Genomic DNA, 16,504 nt, shown 5'->3' with positions numbered 1-16,504 from the left:
TTGGCCCCATCGGGTAAATTACGGTCCACACAACTGCGGTCCAAAACGTCGTTGTTGAATTTTATGAATTAGAATAATGTACATTATGAGTTAGAATAATATACATTATGTAACCTCTGATTTTTAGTAACCATATTTTTCAACCAATTTTTAGTAAAGTCCTAAACCAATTAAATTGGTTGAAACCGAAAAAATAACAAAAGAAAAATATGAATAGACAAAAATGTCCTTACTAAAAATAGAAAAAATCATGAGAACGACTAAAAGTGTCCAAAAAACGATAGTCTAGGATGTAAAATGGCAAAACGATAGTCTGAGACTAAATTTGAAATTGCCACCAAAAACAAGAGACCTCCGGTGGAATTAACTCGTTAGAATAATGTACTTTATGTGAATGTGTTATAATAATGTACATTATATGTCAGAATAATGAAACTTATGGGGTAAAATAATGTTTTTATGATTTAGAATAATGACATTATGTTTTACATTATGAGTTATAAAAATGTATGTTGCAGTGAATCGCATGAAAAAAAAATTATGTGAAACGATATCGTTTTTTTATCGTGGTCCACACAATAATTATATATTGTAAAAATTGTCAACCATTCAAGAGCAATAATATAAAATGGTTTGAATTAAGTATGAAAAATAAAAATTAAACCATAATAGATACACTGTAGTATAATTTATTTACGTTACATCACTTTATCAACATTTTATATATAAATTAGTCTTGCGTGAGACTATTTTACCATGAAATGTATAATATTTTTTTTGTTAATATATAAAAAAGTATTACAACTTAAAAATATTACACATTTCATGTGAGACATATCTCACACACAAGACTTACTCTTTATAATATGTTCAAGGGGATATATATATCTAGTAAGTCCACTCCTTGGGAAGAAATATCTCAGGCGAGTGACATTCATTAGCTTTCTTTCTATTGTTGTAGTCCTTATTTCCTTTCACATTTTTTACACTCTCTGCAAAGAAAAATAATAATTATAAGTATATTCCCCAATTATATTATACACTATAAAGATATAGAGATCGATATAAAGGAAAAAAAAAAAAAAAACCTCTGCATGGCTTAATTTGCATGCCCAGTTCATGCACATTGAGATTGAGAGCTTGAACAACGCGGTCAGGGAGGAGAACTGGAGGAGGAGGACGAACTGTCCATGATAGACACATATACATGACAATTGTTACGATATTGTATGACATTATATTATAAGTTTAATAAATATTGAAAGTTATTTCTGAAAAGGGTGACCAGATGGGTAGAAGATAATAATTTCTTACTAAAATATCACGAGTTCAGTTCTCTTGACTGGTGTGCCAGAGAAAGGATTCTTTTACAAGGTAGTATTTAGATCAATTTTCTACAACCGGAGTTTGAACCTATAATCTGAGGTTTAATTTCCTCAAAACCCAAAAGTAAATATTAAAAAGAATGTGTAGCATATATATATAATATTGTACCATGCTTAGTTGATGCATAATGGCCGCCATTGGTCCCGGTTTGACGAGGAAGGAAAACGCCGGTCCCGCTACATGACCTGCCGGAATCTAGGAAGATGGCCTGCATTCCTCGTCCTCCGGCCACCACCGCCGCCGTGCAGTTCGGTGGATGTCTTGTTCTCTGGGAACATCTTGAGTAACTCTGAAGAAAACACAACAAGTCCCATGATTGTTAAGCCATATATGTCTGATTAATTAACCTCTCCAACTTAATTAATATCTACCCACAATTCGATCTTAATTAGACCCGAAACACAAAACATTCATTACCGGACAGAGCATCGGACGATGTTGTCGGCTTTTTGGATACCCAAACTGAGCCTGCAACAAGAAATTAAACCAAATATATTAATTAAGAAAATGGTATATATGTAATTGATTACCAAGAAAGCTAGCCATTAACACACTGTAATGAAGTTCAAGATAGGAAAGAAGAAGACCTTTTGTTGATAATGGTGATGATGACAAGCTTCGTCGACAACATGCGAAGGAAGCCAGGAGATGCCTTCTTCAAAGCAGATAACATCCTCGTTTTCTGCCATTGTTTTGCTAGAGAGAGAGAGAGAGAGAGAGATGATTTGGTGTTTTGGGTGAGTTCCAACTCTGAACCTGAAATGGAAACTAATTATACTTAGGTGGAGAGAGGTTATATATGCTAAGGAATGTGTTATAAAATAGTGATAGCATCATGCAAGTTGACCGAACTTGATTTATGTTGTTGGTTTGTTGAATCTAATGAAGAATTTAGGATCTGCATTTGACTGGTTTTGTTTCCATTTACAAGTTTATCCTCCCCACTCTGCCTCCTTTACAAGTTTGTCCTCCTCCTGTGCAATGAAATTAATTCAATTGAGCCTGCACGAGCTTATCTCAATAGTTTAATAGGTAGTATTTGAAGAAAAAGATTAAGGTTCGAATTTCAGCGGCGTCAGTGTAGGAATTATGTTCAAAATGGATAGATCCATTGTGTACACCGGCATTTGGCCATGTCTACTGAGGCATTGAGTCACTGTGTTCCAAATGCTCTGTCGAGCTGGGGTGTGAGGCATTGAGTCACCGTGTTCCAAATGCTCTGTCGAGCTGGGGTGTGAGGCATTGAGTCACCGTGTTCCAAATGCTCTATCGAGCTGGGGTGTGAGGGGCCATTGAGGTTGGAGATTCAACTTTTTGGGAGAAGAAGATTAATTCAACCGAGACCTATTTCAAAATAGTTGTTTCATTACAAATTTATCCTCCAATAGGATGAGAGTAATCTACTCAAGTATCGCGTGCCCCATTATACTGTACGATAAGATTAATCCAACGAAAGTTCTACTACAAGTTTACCCTCTTATATAATAAGACTGATATGTAATTGTTTACTGACCTTCTTAATTTGAGCCAATCAAACATGTGCAAACGTATGTTAGTTTACCTCTTTGTGATTCTTTATCGACTAGGATCACAAAGTAAATTTTACCAAAGCACACTAGAGAGCGTCCACAGGTTTTCTTGTAAATAAAAAAATAAGAAATAATTGCTCTATTACAAGCTATATAATAAGATTAATCCAATTAAATCTCGGTTTAAATCCCATTCATATATATCTGTTCTATTACAAGTTTTTTTTTTATCTTATACGATGCCCCCATTCAGAGATAGCTCCAATCCCCTAGGGAGTTGATGCAAATTATATTTGATGTTAGGGGACAATTGAGTAATTCCAAAAAGATAAAGTGACATTAGGAACCATGTAAAAATGCATGGTGGGAGATTATGTGGATAGGTTAGGTTAGGTTGGGTTGGGTTTGGTAAACCCCACCTTCCATCATAGTTGTTGCAGTTACTAATCACATAATCTTTGCCCTTTTTCTCAGCAAATTTATTCTATTTTAATGGCTTCAATTCTAGTCAACTGCTAACAGAAAGAGATGAACAATAGTGGTGCCAAATATGAACCTGTTCCATGTCATTCTTCTTAACCACCATGACCTACCAAAACCTGGATTCATCTGTTCTTTGGTTGCCTGCAAAGAGTAAACAAAGCATGCTTTTTATGAAGATTGGGATCACATATTATGACCTCATATCGACTTCATAAGAAATTGTGGAGTGCTGCCTGCATGGACAGCTTAACTGGTCGCAATGGTAAAATTTGTTAGAAAAGACCAGTGATCAGTGTTGCAAAAATCACACCTAGGCGCTAGGCCTCCTGGGCGCCCGCCTAGGCGCTCTAGGCGGTCCCCAGGCGCCTAGAGGGCGCCTAGCGATTTTTTTAACATTGCCAATGATCGAGTCTCACCAGCAGCAGTGTGAGAGCAACCTCTCAAAATGAGGGAGGCTCCTTGTGCGCAGTAAACAAAAGTCTAGCCTCTGTTGATCAGGAATCAGTCTGTATGATACGAGAACGGAAATGTTGTTCCTAAGAAAGATGGTTAGGAACTTCAGCTACACACATCTTGCTCGTTAATTTAACGAGCTCTTGGGTCTCTGTATCCATTCTCACGTTGTCTTTCTTCATCCTCTCAGCAACAATGAGTGGCATTTTTCCGGCTTTCATGTAGGTTCGCAGAAGCAAGTTATATATCTCCGTGTTCACATGGCCAGCGCAACGAAGGGTAACAAGCAAATCCTCCGCCAATTCAACGTTTCCTTGCTCTTCGAGTATACTAAACATCTCCCGGACCATCTTTACATCAGGATCCCATTTCTTAACACTATCAACGGCTTTCTTGAATGAATCTAGAGCTTCATTCATCTTTTTATGCTTCATATAACCACTCGTAAGCACCTCCCAAGTTGTATAGCTGGTGGGTATGCCTTTTTGAGCCATCTTTTCTCTGAAATCCTCTGCCATGCCCAACTGATTTTTGTTAACATATGCTGCAAGAATTAAATTCGAAATTCGGGTGTCCTTAGTCACAGAAACAGACTCCCATTCAGTATATGTCTTCAGTGCTTCTTCAAATTCGTCAAGTTTCAGTAAGGAAGATATCATGCAGGAGTATTCCGAGTCATTTAACTTGTGGAAAATAGATTTTGTCTTTTTCCACACACGGTAAACCTCGCTTTTGTTTTTCAAGCTAGCATACAAACTAATGAGAGAGGGAAAAGCAACTCGAGTCCTTTTAAAAACCCTTTTCTCCATATCTCTTAAAGTCGATGCTGCTTTTTCATTCTGTGAGCTTCTAATATAGATACTCGTCAATGTGCTAAATGTTACCCAGTCTGGATCTATTTTCGCCTTCTTTAGCTCAAGGAAGATCTTTTCTGCGGTTTCAACATCATTCAACGATGCACATACAGCCAACCAAAGATTGTATGATACAAGATCTGGCGAAGTATTCTTCTTTAATTCTTGAATCATAGCCGGAATCTTCTCTAATTGCCCAGTTGATATGTATAGAGAGAGCATGTGGTTGTAAGGAAGTGGATGCTTCACAAAATCACATTCGGACATTTTTTCCATCAGAGCCTCGGCTTTAACACAGTCTTGCTCCTGGACATAGCAGTGGAGAAGGGCACTACACGTAGCATGGTCCTTCATTTTATCGGGAATATCCTCGAAAAATTTCTCAGCGCTATTCATTCCTCGAACTTTTGCAATCAAATCCAAATGCACAGCATAATCCCCCGATAAAAGGTGGATATCATCTTGTATCCTCATCCACTCACAAACCTGTGAAGAAATCTCGCGATATCTGTAAGTATATCTACTAACAACAAATTAAAAAATAAACACTAGAATAAATGAAATGATGGTTTTTGAAGAAGAATGAAACTCAATTATCCTTTGATTTCACATCATATCTTCTTTATACCATATATACATATTCACCATTAGCTAAAGCAAAGCATTTCCAGCTAATTAATCTTTAGAAGTTTCCAGCTAAAGATTAATTTTCAAAACAACAAACACATAAAACACATAAAGAATCAATAGATGGCTTTAAAGGCAAAAGCTTTTTTGTTTGAGACAAAACAACAAACACATAAAATGCAGTTTCATTCTTCATCTACTTCAAGATCACCAGCAAACCGAGTCCAAAAAAATCCTTTGCATTCAGCCGAAATAAAGCATTATATAACGTATTGAGCAACAGAAATGCATATATCGATGAATTAACAAAGAGAGTAGCGATCCAAATTGAAAGAAATTTTTTTTAAATATTAACTTTTTTTTGAATTTATGTTTGGGTTACTGAAGCAATACCTCGAGGGCGTGTTTGTATCGCCGGAGCTTCCGGAGCTCCCTTACTACGCGGTTGAGCTCGTATTTCCGGACGGCGTGGCCCTCCTCCTTCCACTTCCGTATAGTGATGACTGCGCTACGCTTAGCGTACACGAGACTTAGAAGCCTCCTCCCCAGAGTGTCCCTGCCGCCCTTACTCGTGGCCGTGTGACTTCCGCTGCCGCCTCCTGCAGCCGTGGGCTTCGTCGCTGCCTCCACCGCCGTTGCTTCCGCCGAGAAGTGGCGCACGGCGGCGACGGATGTCCGAGCCAAACGTAGAAGCATTTTCATCTTTTTCCACTGCCCTGTTTCTGAGAAGGGCAGCACATTTGGGCTTGGAATATGAACACTGAAATGTTCCTGGACTGTTACCCAGGATTCAAAATAATGATTCAAAGATCATGGGCCTCCGTTGAAGATCTTCAAAGTATCTATATCTTCAATGCCGCAAATTATGCCCCGGAAACGTGGTGAACACGGGTCCAAACGGCGCTGTTTTTACGTAAAAAAAAAAAAAAAAAAAAAAAAAAAAAAACACTCGCGGATGTAGTGTTAACGGCGCGCGTTTGGTCAGATTATGAATTTTCTGTTATGAGATTATGAATGTACTGTAAATTCATAATCTCATAACAGAAAATTCATAATCTCATAACAGAAAATTCATAATTTATGAATGTTGAAGAAGCTTGCGCTACAGAGGAGCAACCATGGTTTCGGACGGGAATGTGTAGGCATAGTTCCAAAGTGAATGTGCAGGCATGGATTCATAATTTATGAATGTTCGAAATCATTGCTCACCTCAAATTAAAGTGAAACCGCGAAATGTGAAAATGAAGAAGAAAAGTCACGCGATTAATTAAGAAAATTAAAAAAAAAAAAAATATATATATATATATAAGAAGAAGAAGATAACGGTGCACTAACACCGTTGGGACCTTGTTCACCAGGGTTCCATGACATAAGATTGTACTAAAAGATTATGTGTTTGATTATTGTTAATTTATTTTTTAAAAAAATCTTAATATAGTTTACCGAGTATGTAAATAAATTATTAAACAAGAGTCAATCTATGTAATTTTAAATTCATAAGTTTAATGTATAAGCAAAGGCGAAAAAAGTAAACTCCTACATGCAAAATAAGAAAAAAAAAAAAAAAGAAACAAATATAGTAGCACTTACGTTTCATTTGCTAATTTGTAGCAATGCACTCATGATTTGTAAAAGTACATTCAAATTAAATGGATTGTAATATCACCGCATTCAAAATTTATAATATTTACTAAATTGTCGCTCTTTTTTTTTTTTTTTTTTTTTTTGAAAACTAAAGAAAAAGTTTGTATTAAATTAAGTGTGCAATACAACAGGGAATAGAAATAGACCAACTAGAAACGCCAGTATGAGAACGAGCATCCCTCGCAAGAGCGTGGGCTAACTTATTCACTGACCGAGTAATGTAACTAAAAGACACCACTTCAAAGTGTCGACGAAGATCACGACAGTCACGGATTACACATCCTGCGTATGAAAGATCTGGGAAAGCGCCATTAATAAACCCGCAAACAACTTGACAATCAGTAAAAACCTGAATTCTTGTGAGACCTTTCTCTCTTGACCAAGAAAGGGCTTCCTTCACAGCAAGCGCCTCAGTCAGATGGGGATCGTTTAGGCATCGAAGCGGACCACTCTTCGCTGCTATAAAAACATCGTTACCATCCATGACTAATATGCCATAAAAAGCTTGGTTCAAATCGGAGAATACTGCAGCATCAACAAATACCTTCACTGTATCTTGGACGGTAGGTACATTATGTAAATTGTCGCTCTTTATTTAAATGACAAACAGAAATTCGTATCTATTATCAAAAGTTGCACATTAAGTAAACCTTGTCTTGTAATCATACCCGATAAAATATCGTAAAGTGTTAAACCAACATAAATTACTCATAATTGACAACTCGAACGAATAAGAATAAACCGCACACGCTAATAATCAAACTTGTAACTTACCTCACGAGCTTGTTGGGGTAGCACTCAATGGTCACTGCATTTTCGCCTTTGTAGGTTATACATGAAACTTATGAGTTTAAAATCACATGGATCCACTCTTGTGTAATAGTTTGCATACTTCTACATACGTTATGTAAATTATATTAAGAAAAAAAATATTAACAATAATCAAACATGTAATCTTTTAGTACGAGAATATACTTCATATGTTCATATCTAAAATACTTTTTCAAAATAAACTCTTATTTTAAGCTACTAACTTATTTTATAAACATTACCAAACATAACTTATAATTTATTAGTAATTAATAACTTCAAAAAAGCTATACATTTATAAATAAACTTTGCTAAACAAGGGCCATGTTAAAAAATATTCTTTTTAGTACATGTTCAAAAATATTGAATTGAATGATATTTGCATAGGAAACTAAATACATAGATAAATATGAAATAATGATGTCACTGAAAATCCCCTAAAAATGATGGATACTCTAAAAACTGCCCATTACGTCATAATTGCATTGGAGAAAAGGAAACCTTAAAAAAAAAGGGAAAAGAAAAGAAAAATACGCACTACCAAGCTCGTTTCATCACTCTACACTCCTAGGATTGCAGCGAATCCATTTCCGTGTCTCCCCACGCCCACTCCGATCCAATGCCAGGCACTTCAACTTCCGGCGGCCGCACCAACGTCCGAGTGGTGGTCGTCGGAGACCGCGCAACCGGCAAGTCCAGCCTCATCGCCGCCGCCGCTTCTGAGTCATTCCCTGAAGATCTCCCGCCGGTGCTTCCTCCCACTCGCCTCCCCGCGGATCTCTATCCGGAGAACGTTCCCGTCACAATCATTGATACATCATCCAGGTTCGTTCAAAGTCGTTTCGTTCGGATACTGCTTCTGCTTAGTTTGCCTTTCTGATTATAATTAATTAATTATAATTATAATATTCAATGTCACGTGCGATCTAGTTTGGAGAGCAGAGGTAAGCTCGCCGAAGAATTGAAGCGGGCGGATTCAGTAGTGTTGACCTATGCCTGCGATCAACCTGCCACTCTGAATCGCTTAAGCACTTTCTGGCTTCACGAATTTCGTCGGCTGGAGGTTTTATTTATTTATTTATTTATCAATTTGATGCATCTTCTTTGTTCACGGAATAATACTATTGTTTATGCTTCACAAAAAAAACTATTTTTATGTTCGATGCATCTTTTACTTCAATAAAACTAACATTCAAATAACATTTTCCTGTTCTATTTTCACTCATTTCCTATGATTCAATCTGCTCAGTTTAGAGGCAAGTAATTGGAATTGAAGTTCTAGAGATGTTTGTTTGGTCCCTTTTAGGGGGTGTTTGGTTCACGCGATGTTAGATTTTAGGGAATGTTAGATTGCTGTGTTTGATTTAAAACTAAGATATGTAAATAAGACAACAATAATGAGATAAATTGATTAAAAAAATACAAAGCCCAACATTAGTAATAAGACAAGGGAATGTGAGATTACCTAAGAAATTGGAGGGTAATTCAATTCCCTTCCAATAGCTAAAAACAACTTAATGCGGAGGTTATCTGACATTCTCTAGGAAAGTTACATAACCTGAACCAAACACGAGAATCTTATATTACCAAGCAAATATAACCTTGGTTATCCTATATAACATGAACCAAACGTCCCCTTAATGACTCCGGATTAGAAATCAAATACCATTGGAATGAATTAATGAAACACTCCATTACTAACTTTCAGTTGGCTTTGAAGGAAATTCCCAGCCTTCTTTTAGTATTGGCAATGTGGTTTGTGTGTTTTTTTTTCCTAATATTTAATGCTAATTATTGAACAAAAATTCTCTAGATGTACTGATTTGACTGCAATTTTATTAACAATGGATAGATCAAGGCACCAGTCGTTGTTGTTGGATGCAAGCTAGATAAGCGAGATGAGGAGCATCATATGAATCTAGAGCAGGCGATGGCTCCTATCATGCAGCAGTTTCGGGAGATTGAGACTTGCATAGAATGCTCTGCAGCTAATTTGGTTCAGGTCTGTCACCAGGAAGGTTGTATTGCTTTGTGTTTCATCTTGCATGCTTGTTTAGTATTTGACTGTGAGTTATGTTTCCATTATTCTTCATAGGTACCTGAAGTATTCTATTATGCACAAAAGGCAGTACTTCATCCAACAGCTCCACTCTTTGATCATGAAATCCAGGCTCTTAAACCTCGTTGTGTGAGGGCTTTAAAAAGGATATTTAGCCTTTGTGATCATGATGAGGATGGTGCTCTCAATGATGAAGAGCTTAATGACTTTCAGGTCATTCTTTGCTCTAGTGTCGTTTAATTTGCTAAAGTATGGTATAATTTTTCTTATGAAGTGTTATAGTTCTCTGGCACTGTGCTCTCTCTTATTTTGAACCATCTTCGTGGACAGGTCAAATGTTTCAATGCAGCGCTTCAGCCAGCTGAAATAGTAGGAGTTAAACGGGTAGTACAGGAGAAGCTACCAGCAGGTGTCAATGACCTTGGGCTTACTTTGACTGGGTTTCTTTTCCTTCATGCTCTTTTTATAGAAAAAGGTCGACTTGAGACAACCTGGACTGTCTTAAGGAAATTTGGGTATAATGATGAAATTAAACTGAGGGATGATTATTTGTCTATTCCATTCAAAAAGGCTCTAGATCAGGTAAGTCTTTTACTCAACCAGTTAGTTTATTTCTTGTATGCTATCAAAAGACGTGTTTGCTTGGTCTAACTTAATTCTTTATATCTTTTTTTTTTCCACATCAAATTTGTGTGTTTAGTTGGGGGAAGCGGGTGCCCTTGTTTAATTGGGTTGAAGAGAGATAAATAGCCATAAATATGAATTAATTTTTTTGAAGGTTCCAAGAGTAAACTTGGAGAGATATGGTTATTATTCATTTAGCCATTATTTGCACATATTATCTTGACTGAGTTTACAAAAACATTCATTAATTAATTGCTTTGTAAGTTGAACTGCTAATTCATCTTGACCAGTGAGGGACATATGTGACCTTGACTCCTTGAAGTCAAATCATTTGGGTATGAAATGTGTTCATTTATGGACACCAGTGTTTTCTATACATCTGCAGCTCTCAATTTGATAATCTTCATCATATTTTTACAATTCAATTCTGTGGACAACTTTGCATTATTCATGCACAAACACATTTTGACGTTTATTGATGTATTTTTCACATTTGTTCAGTTCTTTCTGATTGTGTTCTTGCCTTCTTGCAGAGCATGGAATTGACTAGTGAAGCTGTTGAGTTCTTGAAGGGGATCTTTAGTACATTTGATGATGATAAAGTATGGATTCTGTCTTTTTCTTTGTTATATTTCCATTTTACTATTCAGTGGAAGGGGATTGCTTTTATTCCAGTGATATGATTTGTGGGTTTTAAATTTGTTTCATTTTATGTTAAACCTTTTTTTTTTTTTTTTTAAATCTCCTAAACATAATATGTTTGTCATCATAAATGTTTCCTTCAAATCCTAGTTATGACTTTTGCTATATTCCTAAATTTGCGTATCTCTATGCTTGACAGGATGGAGTTCTTCGAAATTCTGAGCTTGACGATCTATTTTCTACTGCACCAGAAAGGTAGGAATCCTTCACTTGTGGCATGATTACAATTTTGCTATTCACCTCTTTGATAATGGTGTACATGGATACCCCCTCAACTTTTATTTCCATTTCCTGGCAAAAGTGCTACAAAGCTTGTAATGAAATAGCTTGATTAGTCATCTTTGTGAATAATATTACATGACTTCATAGCTATACCTTGTGAAGAAGATAGTGATTAAAATTGATAATCTGTGTGTGGGTATTGCAAATAAACACCAGTTCAGTCTTTCCCATCCTTTTCTTCTAACACCTTTCTGATATGGCTTTAATGTTTAATATTTCAGTCCCTGGGAAGAAACTCCCTACAAGGAGGCAGTTGAAAGAACTCCATTAGGGGGTTTATCACTTTCTGCATTCTTGTCTGAGGTTTGGATGACTGAAACCCATCTCTTCTTCCCTTTCGATGCTGTGCAAAGCCCTTTCCTCTCTGTGTGATACTGTAATAATATGCTAAGGCTTATCAACCATTTTATTTTATTTCATTCATGTTGGATCTGGGTCTCTTCTGTCTATTCATCATTAATTCTTTTTGTCAAGTTCAGTAACTTTGGTTTAGTTTTTTTTTTTTTTTTTTTTTTTTTTTAGCTTCACACTTTCACTGATGCAACATTTTTTTTTTTTTTTTTTTTTTTTTTTTTTTTTTTTTTTTTTTTTGGATATAGACCAGACCATTGAGATTTTTAATTGGCTTTCTTTTTCATCTTTGCTATTTACCAAGTGTTTTGAAGAACTGACAAATTGGACAAGCATTAAAATCTTCCTGCTCTACATGTCAATATTTGCAACAATTAATTGTGTAGTAACTGTAAAATCTGTGCTAGTTTATATATGGTGTTTTATTTTTGGCTTTATCTTTATTTTATTTGAGCATTTTCCTGCTAATATTCAGGAATCTTATCTCGCTTACATTTATTGCAGTGGGCTCTTATGACATTACTGGAGCCATCACAAAGTTTGGCGAACTTAACATATATCGGGTATAACTGTGATTCAGCATCTGCACTCTGTGTTACTAGGCGCAGATCAGTAGACCGTAAAAAACAGCAGTCAGATAGAAATGTTTATCAATGCTTTGTGTTTGGACCTAAATATGCTGGAAAGTCTTCTTTACTGAAGTCATTTTTGGGAAGGTGCAGAAATGGACCTATAACTAAATAAATTCCTTTCTTTGGATGTTCTTGTCATTCTCTCTCAAACCTACTGATTATCCAGAAGCCATATCATTAATATCAAATTTATGTTTTAAATTTTGTTGATGTGATCAAGTACAGGCCCTTCACTGATGATTATGTACCTACGAGTGAAGAGCGGTATGTTGTCAACGCTGTTGACTGTCCTGGGGTAAGTTCTCCAAGTGTAACATAATTTGATTATGCACTGCATCTGTGAAACACCACATTATCTAGTTCATTGAAATTTAAATAACATTGCTATGATGAATGATTTACCCTTTTTGCAGGGTATTAAGAAAACGCTTGTCCTTCGGGAGATTCCAGAAGATGGAATCAAAAAATTATTATCTACTAAGGAGTCTTTGGCAAGTTGTGACATAGCAGTGTTTGTATATGACAGGTTGGTATAAAAAGTTATTGAGTTAATACCCAAAATCATCCTCGACTATAGTGATTTTTCTCAATTTCGTCCTAAACGACTTTGGTGACCTAATATCGTCCCAGACTTTTGTGTTTCGCTCAATTTAGTCCTCCATTTGTTATTCCGTCAAATTGGTGTTAAATAAAGGGACAATTCAGTAATGTCAATATTGATCTCTCTTTACTTTCAACTTGTGAAGTGCGAAAATCCTCTTTCTTGTACGAATTACACCCAGAATTACTCCCGGACCTGCAAATCAAATTTTATATTCGCAGTTTTAGGAGTAATTCTGGTGGTAATTCGTAAAAAAAAAAGGATTTCGCAGTTCACATGTCTATGAGTAAAGAGATGCCAATATTAAAATTACTGAATTGTCTATTTATTTAACACCAAATGGACAGAATAACAAATGAGGGACTAAATTGAGAAAAACACAAAAGTCTGGGACTAAATTGAGCGAAACACAAAAGTCTGGGACGATATTAGGTCACCAAAGTCGTTTAGGACGAAATTGAGAAAAACCACTATAGTCGAGGACGATTTTGGGTATTAACTCAAAAGTTATTTTTATCATAACTAATCATATGTGGGCAGATTCACGTCAGTTTGCACTTGGATGAAATTTGACGATATATCATTTTTTGTGAAAGCAGTTGAAAGTTTCAATCTACTATGACCCTGTTTGGTAAATGGCTGTTAGCTGATAGCTGTTTGGGTTAGAGGGTATAACTAGTTGATAAAATTAGCTGATTTTAGAAAGTGTTTGGTAAATTAGCTGTTAACTGATAGCTGTTAGCTGTTTGGGTTAGAGGGTATAACTAGTTGATAAAATTAGCTGATTTTAGAAAGTGTTTGGTAAATTAGCTGTTAACTGATAGCTGTTTGGTATAATTTTTTTTATCAAAAAGCTAATTGAAAAAATTGTTTTGAGTATCTTTTTTAATTTTAAGATTCTGGAGTTAAAAAAAAAGCTGATTAACCAAACACTTATATTGATATTTTAACCAAGTCAAATAGCTAATAGTGATCAAATAAGCCAAAATTGGCTGATGAGCTAACTATTTTGCCAAACAGGGCAATGTCTCATTTTCAGTAAATTAAAACATACTACTCGATGCTAGACCAAATATATGTACAAATGGTAAAACGCATCTAACTTTGTGATGTCTGATTTCCTACTGGATTGTGTAACCAAACTTATTGGATCATTTCATCATGTTCATGACTTCAACTCCATTGCAGCTACTTTTGGTTCTTTGAAGCTCGATTTTCCATCTTGCTTCTCCAGACCCCACATCTGCAACCAACACTATTTTAGTTGGGCCTTCCACTTTAATATACAGCTTTAGCACTTTCTGCTAATCTTTCCTTGTTCTTAGCCTGATATGCCTAGCATTTTTCACATTATTCATTTCTCTTCAGCTCAGATGAATATTCTCTAAAAAGAACTTCAGAATTGCTAATGGACGTAGCAAGGCAAGGGGAAGTTACTGGTTTAAGTGTGCCTTGTCTGTTTATTGCTGCAAAGGATGATTTAGATACATATCCAATGGCAATAAAAGATTCTACAAAGGTATCATCTTTTGTTCTTGGTTCCACTTTAATTTATTCTGTATCATCCCTGTACCGCATTGACCGTTAATATTCTGTGTAAAGATGTCAAAAAGAATTGCTTCCTAATCAAGATGTGAGTTTTTCTTTCTTGAATTGCTACAGATATTCCAGTATTTTGGGATTGATTCACCTATTCACATTAGTGTGAAGGAGAGGGATCTGAACAGTGTGTTCAGTCGAATTGTGAATGCCGCCGAACACCCTCATTTGAGCGTCCCCGAAACTGAAGTTGGTCGCAACCAGAAGCGGTATCGCCAGCTTATCAATCGCTCTCTGATGGTCGCCTCAGGTATCTCGAATTAGTTTTCAACAGAATGCTCATTAGGATCGCTCGCTTTTCATTTTTTCATTCAAATCCCTGACTCTCAATTCAAATATCAGTTGCGGCTGCTATAGGTGTAGTTGGAATGGCCGCATATCGCTCTTACATTGCAAGAAAGAACACCTCCGGTTAGGTAACATCCTTTATCAAATGGTCAATAACAATGGTTGCTCTGCAATTGATAGTCTTCTACACCTTCTCTGTATATACCAATTTTGTCTTGGACAAGGTTAAACTTTGAATTTTGCTTGAAATTTGATTCATAGCATGTATTTCCACCTGTATTATTTTATTTTTTTGGGTAAATCTGATGGTATGGTGGGATTCAAGCACACAGAGTTACACTTTGAGCCCCATTTTTGTTGTAATAATCTCCACTTCCTGTAGAAAACACTCTATTTTCTACAGTAAAGTAATTAAATTGCTGTTACATGGTGGTATAAAATTGTACATTCCTATACGTTTTTGTATCTGTACTAATTTTGTTCATTTCTTCCCATTGCTTTGTATAAGAGAATTTTGTAACACAAATAATAAGCCAAATAAAAAGACAACAATTCGCTTAGTAACTACAAGGTTTCAAGTTCGATTCCACTCGTGAGCTGTCTATTGTCCTTGATTTGAGTTGGTCAGCTATAGGAAACTTAGACTGATTTACCTTCTTAAGATTCTTTGTTGGTTAGAGTTACAAAGTGAGTTTCATTAAGAGTGCATTTTTGGATAGCAGTTCTGAGTTTTCTTGTAAATTAAAAAGAAAAACGACGAGCCAATGACCTTGTGATTTAGTAGCACCAAGTTGCTCTCCTATATGGGAGATTGTGGGTTTGAGGCGGTATTGACTTTTTGTGCTTCAGTAAGTTGAGAAAATAGTTATGAACAGATACTGCATTGTAATAGAGTCAGTAGTAATTTGTTACAATGCAAGGAAGAGGAAGTTTCTTGGATATTTCAGTAGTCAGAAAATGACACAGGAAATGGACCATGGAAACTTTTACTCGGACAAAAGCGCTTTACACAAAATGCCGATGTGAAAGGGAAGGATTCTTGAGGATCAATGTCGTCAATAAAGACATGCAACCAATATATACGGAGTAACAAATTAAAAAGGCCATCCTGTTGGGAGAGGACTTTCTCAATTAGTGTTTGACCCAATTTGAGTCTAAAAGAAATGATGCATATTCAGGATGTAAATGAATTAGCGTTCAATTCATAAAAGTGTAGATGAAATAACCCGAGTCTCTTCTAACTTAACCAGTGGTGTGTGGAATTGGGGAAATTTGTCTACCTAGTAAAGTTAACCATAGGTTGCCAATGCAGGTAAAGAGCAACATTGTAAACTATTATGAGGCAAAAATAGGGAGAAAATAACATTTTTCTTTGAAATATTATAATGAAGTTTAACATGTTTACACACCTTTCAAGTAGCATGGGTTGACAATTTGATTTTGAGAAACCGGTCGTTATCACCTGAGAGTTACATTGTTCATGTATAATAACTTACAAATCACACATAAAAGATATGAAAACTCCATACAACGGGCTACGCCAAAATGATTTTACAAATCACACATAAAAGATATGAAAA

General features: G+C 35.9%; 3 protein-coding genes across 5 annotated transcripts; 1 reads left to right on the top strand and 2 right to left on the bottom strand.

The window, feature by feature from the left end:
- Window positions 1-797: 797 nt before the first annotated feature.
- LOC109191329 lies at window positions 798-3,722 on the bottom strand. The gene is made up of 6 exons (XM_019341942.1): window positions 3,472-3,722; window positions 1,974-2,142; window positions 1,804-1,854; window positions 1,495-1,675; window positions 1,089-1,184; window positions 798-992 (listed from the first exon to the last, which is right to left on the bottom strand). Exons 1-6 carry the CDS (start codon window positions 3,522-3,524, stop codon window positions 889-891), a joined length of 654 nt encoding a protein of 217 aa, XP_019197487.1. The 5' UTR covers window positions 3,525-3,722; the 3' UTR covers window positions 798-888.
- Window positions 3,231-6,110, bottom strand: LOC109191328 (pentatricopeptide repeat-containing protein At4g02820, mitochondrial). Its single transcript, XM_019341941.1, has 3 exons — window positions 5,726-6,110; window positions 3,815-5,191; window positions 3,231-3,539 (listed from the first exon to the last, which is right to left on the bottom strand). Exons 1-2 carry the CDS (start codon window positions 6,032-6,034, stop codon window positions 3,935-3,937), a joined length of 1,566 nt encoding a protein of 521 aa, XP_019197486.1. The 5' UTR covers window positions 6,035-6,110; the 3' UTR covers window positions 3,231-3,539; window positions 3,815-3,934.
- A 2,173-nt stretch (window positions 6,111-8,283) lies between these two features.
- On the top strand, window positions 8,284-15,628 carry LOC109191327 (mitochondrial Rho GTPase 1-like). 3 transcript variants are annotated; one of them, XM_019341938.1, is made up of 15 exons: window positions 8,286-8,611; window positions 8,717-8,849; window positions 9,639-9,788; window positions 9,882-10,058; window positions 10,176-10,427; window positions 11,003-11,071; window positions 11,311-11,366; window positions 11,675-11,756; window positions 12,309-12,520; window positions 12,662-12,731; window positions 12,850-12,962; window positions 14,406-14,556; window positions 14,700-14,886; window positions 14,979-15,052; window positions 15,603-15,628. In XM_019341938.1, exons 1-14 carry the CDS (start codon window positions 8,406-8,408, stop codon window positions 15,050-15,052), a joined length of 1,932 nt encoding a protein of 643 aa, XP_019197483.1. In that variant the 5' UTR covers window positions 8,286-8,405; the 3' UTR covers window positions 15,603-15,628. The 3 variants fall into 3 exon arrangements, with proteins under 3 accessions (XP_019197484.1, XP_019197483.1, XP_019197482.1); XM_019341939.1 differs by lacking the exon at window positions 15,603-15,628 and having other exon boundaries at window positions 8,284-8,611; window positions 14,994-15,331; XM_019341937.1 differs by lacking the exon at window positions 15,603-15,628 and having other exon boundaries at window positions 14,979-15,331.
- Window positions 15,629-16,504: the final 876 nt, after the last annotated feature.

This window comes from Ipomoea nil, unplaced genomic scaffold (genome assembly GCF_001879475.1).
Source record: "Ipomoea nil cultivar Tokyo-kokei standard unplaced genomic scaffold, Asagao_1.1 scaffold1619, whole genome shotgun sequence".
NCBI classification, from domain to species: Eukaryota; Viridiplantae; Streptophyta; class Magnoliopsida; order Solanales; family Convolvulaceae; genus Ipomoea; species Ipomoea nil.
The sequence above is the reverse complement of the archived record's forward strand: the minus strand, read 5'-3'. Positions and strand labels throughout refer to the sequence as shown.